At 43.7% G+C, this 13,687-nt stretch overlaps 1 protein-coding gene across 1 annotated transcript; it reads left to right on the plus strand.

Annotated features, from left to right (window-relative positions):
- The first annotated feature begins 1,808 nt into the window (after positions 1-1,808).
- LOC129187674 (trace amine-associated receptor 13c-like) lies at positions 1,809-2,847 on the plus strand. The gene is made up of 2 exons (XM_054787271.1): positions 1,809-1,978; positions 2,043-2,847. The coding sequence occupies exons 1-2, from the start codon at positions 1,809-1,811 to the stop codon at positions 2,845-2,847; spliced, it is 975 nt and encodes a 324-aa protein (XP_054643246.1).
- The last annotated feature ends 10,840 nt before the right edge of the window (positions 2,848-13,687 follow it).

Here is a 13,687-nt window from a genome sequence, read left to right on the forward strand (position 1 = left end):
TGTTGAAACATCATACAGAAGAGAGGTGATGGACCTCATAGCTTGGTGTCGTGATAACAATCTCCTTCTCAATACAGATAAGACTAAAGAGATGATCATCGACCCAAGAACAAGGGAAAAGGAGCCGCATAGACCCCTGTTTATTGATGAGACTGAGGTGGAGAGGGTGAAAACCTTCAAGTTCCTTGGCACACACATCAGCGAGGACCTCACCTGGTCTCACAACACCCAACAAATTATGAAGAAGTCCCAAAGGAGACTGTACTTCCTGAGAAGACTGAGGAAATTTGGCATGTCCACCACAATCCTGAGTTGCTTCTACAGATGCACTATGGAAAGTGTCCTTACCGCCTCCATCACTGTTTGGTACGGTAACTGTACAACACGTGATAGGAAGGCACTCCAGCGGGTGATCAAGACCTCACAGAACATTGTTGGGGCGGCCCTCCCCTCACTGCAAGACATTTATAAATCTAGAGTCCTACGCAGAACACACAACCTCATCAAGGACAGCACACATCCACAACACTCATTATTCACACTCCTACCGTCAGGCAGACGCTACAGGAGTTTGAAGTCCAGGACCACAAGGCTGGCAAACAGCTTTTACCCACAGGCCATCAGGCTTCTCAACGAAGCACTCACACACGCCGCACGCAACACACGCAACAAACGCAACAAACGCAACAAAGGCACTCATAGCACTTTATTTATTTGTATTATTTATCTGTATTAATGTCTCTTCTGTTGTTGTTGCTTAATTTATTGGTATTTATGTTTCTTATGTTCTTATTCTTTCTTGTGTTTTCTTTCTTTTCTTGGGAGAATGAACAGAATAAGAATTTCATTGCATAGCATAACTGCTGTTTTACTATGCATGACAATAAAACTCTTGAATCTTGAATATTGTTCAAATAAATATTAAAATAAACACAACTAAAGCAAATTTCATTAAGTTTGTGATGCAACCTTCACATGTTCACACAAGAGACACGCACACGCACACGATTGACCAAACACTTTACGATACCTTGGCTGTGAAATCAATAGGGTTCTTGCTTGGGCACCACTCAATCACTCCCTGACAAGACGACAACCCACCAGGTTAAAAATCTATATATTTTTTTTAAGTAAAATAAAAAAAAAAGATAAAAATATTTTTAAAAAAAATCTAAATACATAAATTAAAATACAATTTATTTAAAAACCAATGAAATGAAGATAAATCAATAGGGTTCTTGCTTGGGAATATTTATCAATATTTTTTCTAATTAAAAATTTTCAAAATTCTATAAAAAATATAGAAAGAAATACATAAATTAAAATGTGATTTTAAAAATCTATAAAATGAACATAAATCAATAGGGTTCTTGCTTGGCCAACACACGATCACGCCCCGCCATCTTCAAGGTCAATAGGAGAAAATGCTAAAAAAATGTTAAAAATGCACAGGAGTGTTGCTTTGACCTTTGAACTGTGACGAGCACAGCTCGTATGGTAAAAAAAAATCAAGAGGATTCTTGCTGGGAAGTAAAAAATGTTATCCACATCAAAGTCGGTATGATTCTTAGTTTGACCTTTGACCCCATCAGCCATCTTGGCGAGGACGTCTCACGTCACTGAAAACCAACAGGGGACGTCAGAGTCATGTGGGAGACGTGAACAACAAGGGGGCGGGGCTTGCCTCGTCAGACCAGCGTGCCATCTTCTGACAGGAAGCGATAAAACTGCAGCACGGGCTGAAGACTCCGCCAGACAGCTCGGAGCGGCTCCTCCTCTTCGTCCTCCTCCTCTTCCTCTGCCGGGCGATGGAGAGCGGCGGGGCGTCGGAGCTGTGCTACCCGCAAGTGAACGCCTCGTGCAGGACGCCCACGCAGCCGCCCGGCCAGGCCATGCTGGTCTACGTGCTGCTGTCCTCCATCTCCATCGTCACCGTGGCTCTCAACCTGCTGGTCATCTTCTCCATCTCCTACTTCAGGTGATCCCGCTTTGACTTGTTCGCCTTGAACTGTGCTGACCGCGTTCTCCATGTTCTCCGGCAGGCAGCTTCACACGCCCACCAACCTCCTCCTGCTCTCGCTAGCCGTGTCCGACCTCCTGGTGGGCCTCCTGCTCATGCCCGTGGAGATCGTCTACATCGAGGCCTGCTGGTTCCTGGGCGACGTGGCGTGCACACTGTACTACGTAGCCGACTACGTGATCACGTCGGCATCGGTGGCCAACATGGTGCTCATTTCGGTGGACCGCTACGTGGCCATCTGCCAGCCGCTCTCCTACCCGAGCCGCATCACCAGGAGGCGGGTGCAGATCTGTGTGGGCTTGTGCTGGCTTTGCTCCGTGGTCTACAGGCTGGCACTGCTCCATGACCACCTGGAGGAACCGGGCAGGTCCATCTCCTGCCTGGGGGAGTGCGTGGTGGTCATCGCAAACGTGGCCGGCTGGGTGGACCTGGTCTTCACCTTCGTCCTGCCCATAGTGGTCATCCTGGCGCTCTACTTGAGGGTGTTCGGCGTGGCTGTGGCTCAGGCCCGCGTCATGCGCTCCCACGTGGGTGCCGGTCAGGCCCGCCGTGTGAAGAAGAGCGAGATGAAAGCAGCCAGGACCCTGGGCCTCGTGGTGGCGGTCTTCCTCATCTGCTTCTGCCCCTACTACTCGCCCACCATGGCGGGCGAGGACACTGCCCTGGACGCCGCCTCGGCCGCCTTTGAGATATGGTTGGCCCACTTCAACTCCTGCCTGAACCCCATCATCTACGCCCTCTTCTACCCGTGGTTCCGCAAGTCCGTGAAGCTCATCGCCACGCTGCAGATCCTCAAAGCCGGCTCCAGAGATGCTAAGATACTGTAGTCGTGGATAAACCACCAGTTCACCTTTTTAGCAGCGTTTAGCAGCGCTGAACAACATTTTAGCGGCACTAGCCATGGCGAGTTGCTGGAGAAGCCCAAAATAGAGTGCGGCTGCATTCCATTTCAGAACTTGCTGCTGTTACGGTAACAATAAGTCCAATTCAATGCTTTGGCCTTTTTTAAATGTAGTCTTTTAATGATCCTAGCTAGACGCTGTACGCAGCATCAAATGAATACGTCTTCTTCAAAGAAATCTCTCAAATGCATTTAGCTCTCTCCAGTTGATATATATGTCGAATTTTTTATCGATGTTTTTAACATTTGAATTTTAAGAAAATATTTGAATTGTATGTAGAAAATGTTTCATTGATGTTTTCTGTAATTAAAGCACCTTTTTAGTTCTTACTTGATGCTTGTTTCACAACTGTATATCTACAGTATATTTATGGGCTGAACAAATCTGAAGCAATAAGTGACACAACATAGAATATGTTGTTTGATATGATTATACAGTATACAGTATGTTGTACCTATAGATGGATGCTTGCACTGCATATGAACATATGGTATATATTGGTGTATATATAATATATTGACATATATTCCCATTCAAAGAATATGAACAATCTACACCAAATATGTGTTTTTGGTGATTTTTAAGGGGATTTACATAAACGCATCCAAGCACAAAATGTTCTCTTTTATAAAAAGGTACTTACTGTATGTACTGTAGTACTACACAGAAGACACACACGCACCTTACGTGGAAGCAGAGTAAAACACAAACACAGAATTCCATTCATCAGCCATAACAAAAAGGCAATAAACGGCATTTAAAAATGACACTTTCGCTTCCTATGAGAACTACGTGAACCACTACGCCACCACGTCCGCCAAACACGCAAGAACGGACGACCTCGTCATTCATCACCTTCCATTACAGTCACTGTCTCTCAAACCAGAGTAGAATAAATAAACAGAATGGCATTTATTTCATAGAAATAGAAAATGAAATGAGTGAAAAATGAAAGGTTGCAAATTTGCCGCTTTGATATTTTGTAGTGATGTAGGGTTCAAGAGCAAAGTGCATGTCGGCTTTGTGTCATACAGGTGAAAAAAAAACACGAATATCAACTTCACTTTTTTTTTCCTTCTTGAATCATCTTCATACATTCTGTTTTTGTAATATTGTGACTTTATTGCCATACTAAAATAACATTATTTTTCCTCATAATTTTGTTTTTCTCTTGACAGCTGTTTTTTTTTCCTATTTCTGCTGCTGCTGTTTTTTCTTTCATTTTCCAACTATTTCAACTTTCTTCCTGTCCTTTTTCTTTTTGCAATAGCTTTATTCGCATCACATTTGGACTTTGTCGTAACATTCCAACTTGACGTGCAGAAATCAAATCGCTTTGTTTCTCATAATATTACAACTTTGAACAAAATCATGCATGCTAGCCAAATGATTTCTCCTTTTTCCTCATAAGATGACATTATTCTTGCAATATTACTTTCTTCTGTTAGTATTTTGACTTTGTTCCTGTAAAATGAATCATAAATAATGGATTAGATTTGATAGTTGATGAACACGATGAAGCGAAGCCGCTATTCATTCACTCCTCAGCCACACACCGCTGGTGGTCTTCTACATCTGTAGCTACAGCTGCCAATTTGCACCTACGGCCTCTCCGACCACCACCAACCATTCATTCACATCCATACGCCAGTGTGGGCGGCACTGGAGGCAAGGTGCCAAGGGTGAAGTGTCTTATCCAGGGACACAGTGACTGGGGGGAGGGAGCAAGGGTCGAACTGCCAACCTTCTGGTTTCTGGATGACCTGCTCTACCTCCTGCTGCTTTTATTTCATTGTTGCTGTTGTTGGCTTTCTTTTTTTGCACTTTTCTCGCTGAATGATATTTTTAGAACGTGCCATGGGCCAATAAAAAAACAGCGGTCGGCCACAACTGGCCCCCAGGCCACACTTTGGACACCGTGATTCAACTACATACAGTGTAGTGGTCCACATAGCTGACTTTCATGTGATTTTGACTACCGTATATGTCCTGTATGTACAGTATATACCGTACTCCAATGAATAGAACGAAATTAAAAACAACAAAACAACAAGTGTCTTCTGATTCTGCTTTTCCTTTCACAATGAGGACACTTCCTGGACATTCCATCAGAGAAATGTGTGTGTTTGTTAATCCAAGCAGCTGCAGTCGGGGCAACACAAACACAAAGTAGTGACTCACACAGCCTAGCAACAAGGACTCGAGCGGAGGCAGCAGGTACGTTCACGTTTGAAAGATCCTAGCTAAGATGTACGACCGCACTCTTGGAACGGAATGTGTGGACAACTCCTTCAGACAGGAAGTAACATCATGAAGGACTTGTCTCCGCTGAGTCGGGGGTGCGGTCGCATCACCAAGACGAGCGCGAGCAGCAACGGGAGCCATCACGGCCGCCTGGACGTCTGCCTCACGCCGCAGGTACGCCGAAACCCCGTCGCTGACTCGCGTTGGACGGTTACATTTCCGATCGAATCAAATTTGAGTAGATATTGTTTTTATTCCCGCCACAGTGCGATGGCAACTTCATAAAAATGAAAACGTGACCAAGGGCCAATATTAAACATTCAAATTTTTAAAAAGATATCATAAATCTTGAATTCAATTAAGAATAAAAAGTATGAATTAAAATGTTCATTCATTTATCGTTGACATTACATTAAGCTCTTGCATTCTGCAATTATGTAACATTACATAATTACAGAGTTCATTTCATGATGACATTTCAATGACATGATTACATTTCAATAAACAATGCCTTGAATTCATGCAATTCATGAAATTCATTTGTTTTCAAATATTAATCAATTTATGAATTCAATTCAAAGTATTAACTTTATTTCATTGAAATATAATTCCTAATTAAATCTCAATTAAATTATGTAATTTTTTAAATAGTTAATTTCTAAAAAAATGTATTTATATAAAACATAAAATGATTGAATTAAATATTTCTCTGAAAGGAGGCAGTCTTACAAAAATAAAGTTGTAAATTTACGAGAAAAGAAGTCATAAATTTACACCCCAAAAAAACTCGTAATAGTACCAAAATAAAAAGTGGTACATTTACGAGAATAAAGTCCTAAATTTACGAGAAAAAAACTCGTAAAATTACCAGAATAAAAAGTCGTAATATTACGAGAATACACTTGTAAATTTACCAGAATAAAGTCGTAAATTTATGAGAAAAACTGGTAATGTTACCAGAATAAAAAGTTGTACATTTACGAGAAAAAAACTTGTAATATTACCAAAATAAAAAGTTACAATATTACCAGAATAAAGTCATAAATTTACGAGAAAAAAAAACTCGGAATATTACTCAAATAAAAAGTTGCAATATTACAAGAATAAAGTCATAAATTTACTAGAATAAAATCGCTAATTTATGAGAAAAAAACTCGTAATCTTACCAGAATAAAAAATCATAATATTAGTAGAATAAAAAGCTGCAACATTACAAGAATAAAGTCGTACATTTACTAGAATAAAGCTGGAAATTTACAAGGAAAAAACTTGTAATAAAACCAGAATAAAAAGTGGCAATATTACGAGAATAAAGTCGTAAATTTGAGAGAAAAAATTTGTAATATTACCAGAATAAAGTTGTAAATTTACAAGAAAAGAAATCATAAATTATATTTACGACAATAAAATTGTAAATTTGAGAGAAAAATAAATTACCACTTTATTGTCCTAATATCAAAACTTGATTCTTTAATATTACCACTTTATTCTCTATTATTACCACTTTATTCTCCAATATTACCACCTTATTGTCCTAATATCAAAACTTTATTCTCTAATATTACCAATTTATTCTCTATTTTTACCACTTTATTCTCTATTATTACCCCTTTATTCTCTAATATCAAAAACTTTATTCTCTAATATGACCACTTTATTCTCTAATATTAACACTTTATTCTGTAATATTCACACTTTATTCTGTAATATTACCACTTTATTTAGGGAGTAACAGGGGTGAGCCAGAAAGCAGGGTAACAGGTAAGGAGCCGGACGAAGCGGTACAGGTAGCAAGGGTTGGCAAGGAGTACAAGCTGGCAAAGGTCCACTGCTGCAGTCGGGTATATCTAGGGCGCATGATGAGATTGCCTGCAGGTTGGAGTCTTTCGGTCCTTGCTGTTGGACAAAGAGCGTGAGACCACAGAACAGTGCCTTTGTTTTAAATAGCTTTTTATGGATTTTATTACTAATCACTTGCACTTTACAAAGTATGTGTGTTAATATACATTGTATGTAATCTTTTAGATTTGTATATTTTATCACTTGTGACGTGTGCTGCTGACCTCTTGGCCAGGTCACCCTTGGAAAAGAGATCCTGATCTCAATGGGTTTTTATCTGGTTAAATAAAGGTTAAATAAAAATAAAAATAAAGGTGTGCGTACACCATCGTAACAACATATGACCACTTTATTCTCTATTATGTTACTATTTTATTCTCTAAATATTATTACAATATCATATATTAATATATATATTAAATTAATATATATTAATATGTACAATTTCAGAATTTACTCTTGTAATACTACGAGTATTTTCATGCACATTTACAACTTTATTCTCACTATTACATGTGTTTTCTCATAAATTTACAACCATATTCATGTAAATTTAGCACATTTTTCTTGTAAATTGACAACTTTATTCTCATACTATTACGAGTTTTTTTCATTAATTTTATCGTTATTCAATATATTTTAAACAACCATCGTACAAATCCAACGAGAATAGAAACTTTTCTTTTTAAGTTGTCATCTCAAAGAAAAATCAAGTAGTAACTTTTTGAGAGGAAAAAAAGTGGCATTCCATACATTTTTCTTGAGACAATAATTATCTGAGAGAAAAGTCAAGTTTTTGGGGGGGGAGGAAACAATGTGGTCAGTTTTGTTTTTCAGAAAAAGAGGCGGTTGTGTGATTTTTTTTTTAATATTCTGTTGTATTTTTGACTTATTTGCAGAGTGCTTTCAATGAGTCCGTGTTATCAGCAGTAGTAGTATCAGTAGCAAGTATGGTTAACAAATATAATGGCACTGTAGGATTACTACATCTGGAAGTCCCAGGATGCTTTGCTGCCTCTGACCCCCAGCGGCAGTTTGCAAAGGAGTGAAGAGTGGAGCATCCCAAAGACGTACAGCACCCGCAGGGGACCCCTTCTTCTCTACTCACGGGTAATTAGGAGGAAAAAGATGTTGGCTTCACGCTGACTGGATGCCCGCTTTGCTTTGCTCTCCGACGTCTGCAGGGCTTGGTGACACTGGGGAGCCCGTCTGGGTCACGGCCGGAAGACAGGAAGAGACGGGTCGTAAGGACCGACGCGCAGGAAGTGAACCGACGCACAAATAAAAAAACGACGGCCATCGTGGGTGACAGGAACAACCGTTCGGTGTGTAGCGCCACATCATTAGGTAGATGAGGCAGAGCGAGGCTCATGATTCTAGACATATGATATTACATATAATGTATATATTCATATGTATTACATATCCGTCAACTGGAAATGCATTATCATAGATTAAATTTTATATTATAATATTAAATTGCATTCAATTCAATTCAGTTGCATTAAATTCAGATGAAATAAATGCATGCGTGCCTCCTATGTAGGTGACTAATCCCCGGCGTGCCCCCCTCATCTTACCTCCACTTGGCCTCCACCGTCCCAGCGTCCAACACGGACAGAGCCCAGACTTCCTCGGTGAAAACCCCACCCATCTGGACCAGGAGAATCCACCTGAAGGTAAAAAAAATACACATAAAACCTTCAAACTTTCAAACCAAGAGTTCCTTTGCAGGTGAGAACGACAGGACGGTCCGTCTGGACGTGGTCCTGCAGGTTGCCGGAGTTACTAGTACTCCATCATCATGGAGCAGGGACTGTGTGACTCCTGAAGAGGTTACAATTGACTTGATTTTTCTGCGCTAGTGACATGTTGCCCTCGTGCAATGGCCTCCTTTCTACCACCAGCTGAACATGCAACATGCTGAGAGCTGGGAGGACTGCCAGATGGAAGCCAACCATCATCTCCAAAGAGTAAGCCGGCAAACAACAGACAGCAGCGAGACAGGTGTGTGTGCAAACACACGCTTCACTCATGTGGCAAAAGAGTTCAAGGTGTGAGACATTCCTACAGCGCGTCCTCTGGGAGACGACGGTACGTCACATGAAGAGCAGGAAGCGACGACCAAGCCAGGTAACGGTTCCTCACAGGATGTGGAAACCAGGTGCTAAAAGATGCTATGATGTCCACCACACAGACCCGCTGCTTCTTCCTCTTCCTCCGAGACCTCCAGCCACTCCTCAGTCCTGTGACTTCCATCCACTCGCTGCAAGTCCTCATGTTTCCTTCTCACCGCGTCTTACAGCAAGAATCCTGTTGATTTTACACATAATAGTTACGTTTAGTGCTAGCAAATGTGTATTTCTGGAGGACGTTTCCTTCAAAGGTCATATGTCAGACACAAACCTCTATGCCAATCGAAATCTTCAATAAATTACACCTCAACAGGAACCCTATTGATTTTAAACATCCACAATAATTGGTGGGGAAGCTCAAAGGTCCTATTAGTGAGTAAAACCATAGCAACGGTCCTAGCAAAGGTCCTAACAGCGCACCTGATTATCTTTTTCAGGCTGTGTCCACGGATAAAGTCCACGACAATCGTCGTCTCCCTCCCATAGAGGAACACAAAGGCGGGACGGGAAGTGGCATTAGGACTCGGACCTGGCGGGTTGCCCCAGCACCATCAAGATGGGTTGTGGATGACCGCCAAGAAGGTCCAAACAAACTCCGTGGGCGCCCCCTGCTGTTTCCTCTGCTACTTCCTGTTCAAGAAGCAGGTAAATGTTCTCATGGCGTCTTTGATGTGTATGATGTTGTCTTCTGTCTCACAGAGGGACAGAGGGACAGAAGGGACACAATTGACATACAACCCTTGCGGCTTGGAGAACGTCAGTCCAAGAAAGCAGTGGAGGTTCTGCTGGACCCGGCGGACGGTACTGCTCAGCATAGTCACACTTTTACGCTGGTATGAAGTACCATGTGTGCTCGGTTCTCCCCATAAGAGCGCCATCCTCTGCCACCGGGAGTGTTGGGCTGCCTCACAGGACATAAAGGTCCCGGCAGGCAGAGCTCCTTGGCCTTCTTACAGAACCAAGCACCTGATCCGCGGGCTTCCTGTGACTGGGTGAGAGGGATGCTACCGCTGCAGCTCAGAGGTGAGAACAACTCTTTATTTGCCTGCCGAGGCACCTAATGCAGAGGCACCTGCACCTAATAATACGCTTGTCAGATCTGCAGGACGGCCGAGCAGTCGGTAGCGTGATCCTCGGTCCCGACGGGGAAATAATTCAACTTTCATTGTGCGACCACTACCAGGAACCACCACTGAGTGGCGCCAACACGAGGGACAGAGGTGAGCTCCTAAGGCCAGATGTTTTTAGGAATCTGCTACAAAAGCATGTGCTAGTCAAAGATCCTCTATAATACAGGAGTGCTCTGCTGTTTTTAAAAACCTGCAAAAACGTTAAGAAAAGATCCTTTATATGAGAGGAATGCTATGCTGCATTTAAGACCCTCCCGCAAAATAATATGCTCATCAAAGCTCCTCTATAAGACAGACGTGCTCTGAAGTTTTTAGGAATCTTCTGCAAAAACATCTTAGAAGCTAGATCTTGGCACCTGGAATGTCACCTCTCTGGTGGGTGGGTGAGTTCGTTCCGATGGTGGGGGAGGATGCCAGTCAGACCTTGCAGGCCCAAACATTTTGTGAGGGTCTGCTGGGAACGTCTGGCAGAGTCTGCTATCAGAAGGAGTTTCAACTCCCACCTCCGGGAGAGTTTCGACCATGTTCTGAGGGAGGTGGCGGACATTGAGTCAGGGTGGGCCATGTTCCGTTCCTCCATTGGCGAGTTGGCTGATTGGGGCTGTGACCGTAAGGTGGTTGGTGCCTGTCGTGGTGGTAATCCCAGAACCCGTTGGTCGACACCTGTGGTGAGGGTTGCCGTCAAGCTTAAGAAGAACTCCTATCTGGCCTTTTTGGCCCATGGGACTCCGGAGGCAGCTTACGAGTACCGGCAGGACAAGCGGTCTGCGGCTCTGGCGGTCGCTGAGGCAAAAACTCGGACATGGGAGGAGTTCGGAGAAGCAGTGGAGAACGACTTATGGATGGCTTCGAAGAGATTCTGGATCACCATTCGCCGTCTCATGGAGGGGAAGCAGTGCATGGTCAACACCGTGTATGTTGGGGATAGTGTGCTACTGACCTCGACTCGAGATGTTGTGGACCGGTGGAAGGAATACTTCAAAGACCTCCTCAATCGTCTTCCAAATAGGATGGAGAGCCTGGGCTCTGCTTTCTCTGGGGCTGAGGTTGCCGAGGTGGTTAAAACACTCCTCGGTGTCAGGGCCCCGGGGGTGGATGAGATCCGCCCGGAGTTCCTTAAGACCCTGGAAGCTGCGGGCGTGTCTTGGTCGACACAACTCTGCAGCGTTGCATGGACATCGAGGGTGGTGCCTCTGGACTGGCAGACCGGGGTGGTGGTCCCCCTTTTTAAAAAGAATGAAACAAACAAAAAATATTGGTATCAAAAAATGTGGATCGGGACATCCCTAGTTCCAACTATCAGCCTTGCTGGTAAGGTCTATTCAGGGGTTCTGGAGAGGAGGATCCGCCAGATAGATGAATCTCGAATTCAGGAGAAGCAGTCTGGTGTTGGTCCTGGTCGTGGAACTGTGGACCAACTCTACGCTCTCTGCAGCGTCCTTGAGGGTGCATGGGAATTTGCCCAACCAGTCTGCATGTGTTTTGTGGATTTGGAGAAGGCATTTGACCGTGTTCCTTGAGGAATTTTGTGGGGGTATCGGACCAGCTAATTCAGGTGGTTCGTTCCTAGTATGACCGGTGTCAGAGTTTGGTTCGCATTTCCGACAATAAGTCTGACCCGTTTCCGGTGAGGGTTGGACACCGCATTGGACCGTTGTGGTGAAGAGAGAAAGGCAAAGCTCTCAATTTACCGGTTCATCTACCTTCCTACCCTCACCTATGGTCATGAGCTGTGGGTAGCGACCGAAAGGACAAGATGCCGAAAGCGGCCGGAAGGAGTTTTCTCCGCAGAGTGGCTGGGCTCTCCCTTACACATAAGATGAGAAGCACTGTCATCCAGGAGAAACTCAGAGTAGAAGTGCTACTCCTTCGCATTGAGAGGAGCCAGATGAGGTGGCTCAGGCATCTGGTCAGGATGCCTCCCGGACGCCTCCCCGGGGAGGTGTTCAGGGCACGCCCGACTGGTAGGAGGCCTCGGGGAAGACTCAGGACACGTTGGAGAGACTATGTCTCCCAACTGGCCTCAGGATATCCCGGGAGGAGCTGGACGAAGTAGCCGGGGAGAGGGAAGTCTGGGATTCCCTGCTTAGGCTGCTGCCCCCACGACCCAACCTCGAATAAGCGGAAGAAGATGGATGGATGGCTGGAGATCCTCTATAAGACAGGAGCGCTCTGCTGTTTTTACGGATATGCTGCAAAAGATATGGTAGTCAAAGATCCTCTATACGACAGCAGTGCTCTGCTGTTTTTAAAAACCTGCAAAAACGTTAGGCAAAGATCCTTTATATGAGAGAAGCGCCATGCTGCATTTAAGACACTCCCGCAAAATATTACGCTCGTCAAAGATCCTCTATAAGACAGGAGCGCTCTGCTGTTGTTAAGGACCTATTGCAAAAAAATATGCTTGTCAAGGATCCTCTATGATACAAGAGCTCTATTGTTTATAGAAACACATTTCAGAGAAAAAGAATTTTCTGCAAAAGTAGGACTGGATAGGACTGTATAGTGAGGGGCTTCACACAGGGTTGCCTAAACTTGCGGATCGGGAGCCAAAATGTGCCGTGGGTCAATTTTTCTCGGGTCGCCGGGTGTCCCAATGAGTTGAACGTTATTTGATTTACTATGATGAGAAGCATAGCTGGGGTTATTGATATGAGATCAACAAAAGTACTTGTCCCTCACAGTTCTCCAAGTCTTGTCTGCAGATGGCGAGACGTTGCCTTGTGTTGTCATGCTGCAGCATGAACAGACACATACTGGTATGCACACACACACACACACACACACCTACACACACACACAACTGTAGACTGTAGAAAATGAACAAAAACAAAACATTTTGATGTTTTATCCTGTCACAAACTAAACTCCAATGGGAAATGGCAAAAGTTCCTGAATCTGGGCCAAAATGTGTGGACTTTTATGTGGAGCCACGCCTCGCTTCTCCACCAAGGTTGGTGGTGGGCATCTGAGTGCTTGTTGTCTAAGTCCTGCTAACAAATACACAAACGGCATTGAACACCTGGCAGCCACGAGTATTGGTTGGGCTGAAAAATGATGTTAACGTGATCTTACATCTGTGCAGAAGGAGGGCAGCTGAAATTAGACGCACCTTCTGGTGATCAGAATGGTCAAGCTGTTCAAACTGTGAGTTTTTTCTCATTGAATACACCTTTGAGCTTAGCGTGTAGCGAAACCCTCATTCAGTCAGCAAAACACCAACTGTGTCCTCAAAGAGTTTAGATCTTCATGAGTCCACAGAGTGGGATGTAAGACCACCCGACATCAATGAAAATGCAAAGAGCGCGGATCCAGTGGAAGAAAAGCCGTGGGAAGGCAAAGAAGATGCTGAAAACAGCAATGGAACTTCGTGGCCTGAGGAACGAATGGAAGCGTTGCCAATAGGGGGCAGCACAG

This window comes from Dunckerocampus dactyliophorus, chromosome 9, assembly GCF_027744805.1.
Source record: "Dunckerocampus dactyliophorus isolate RoL2022-P2 chromosome 9, RoL_Ddac_1.1, whole genome shotgun sequence".
In the NCBI taxonomy this organism is placed as follows: Eukaryota; Metazoa; Chordata; class Actinopteri; order Syngnathiformes; family Syngnathidae; genus Dunckerocampus; species Dunckerocampus dactyliophorus.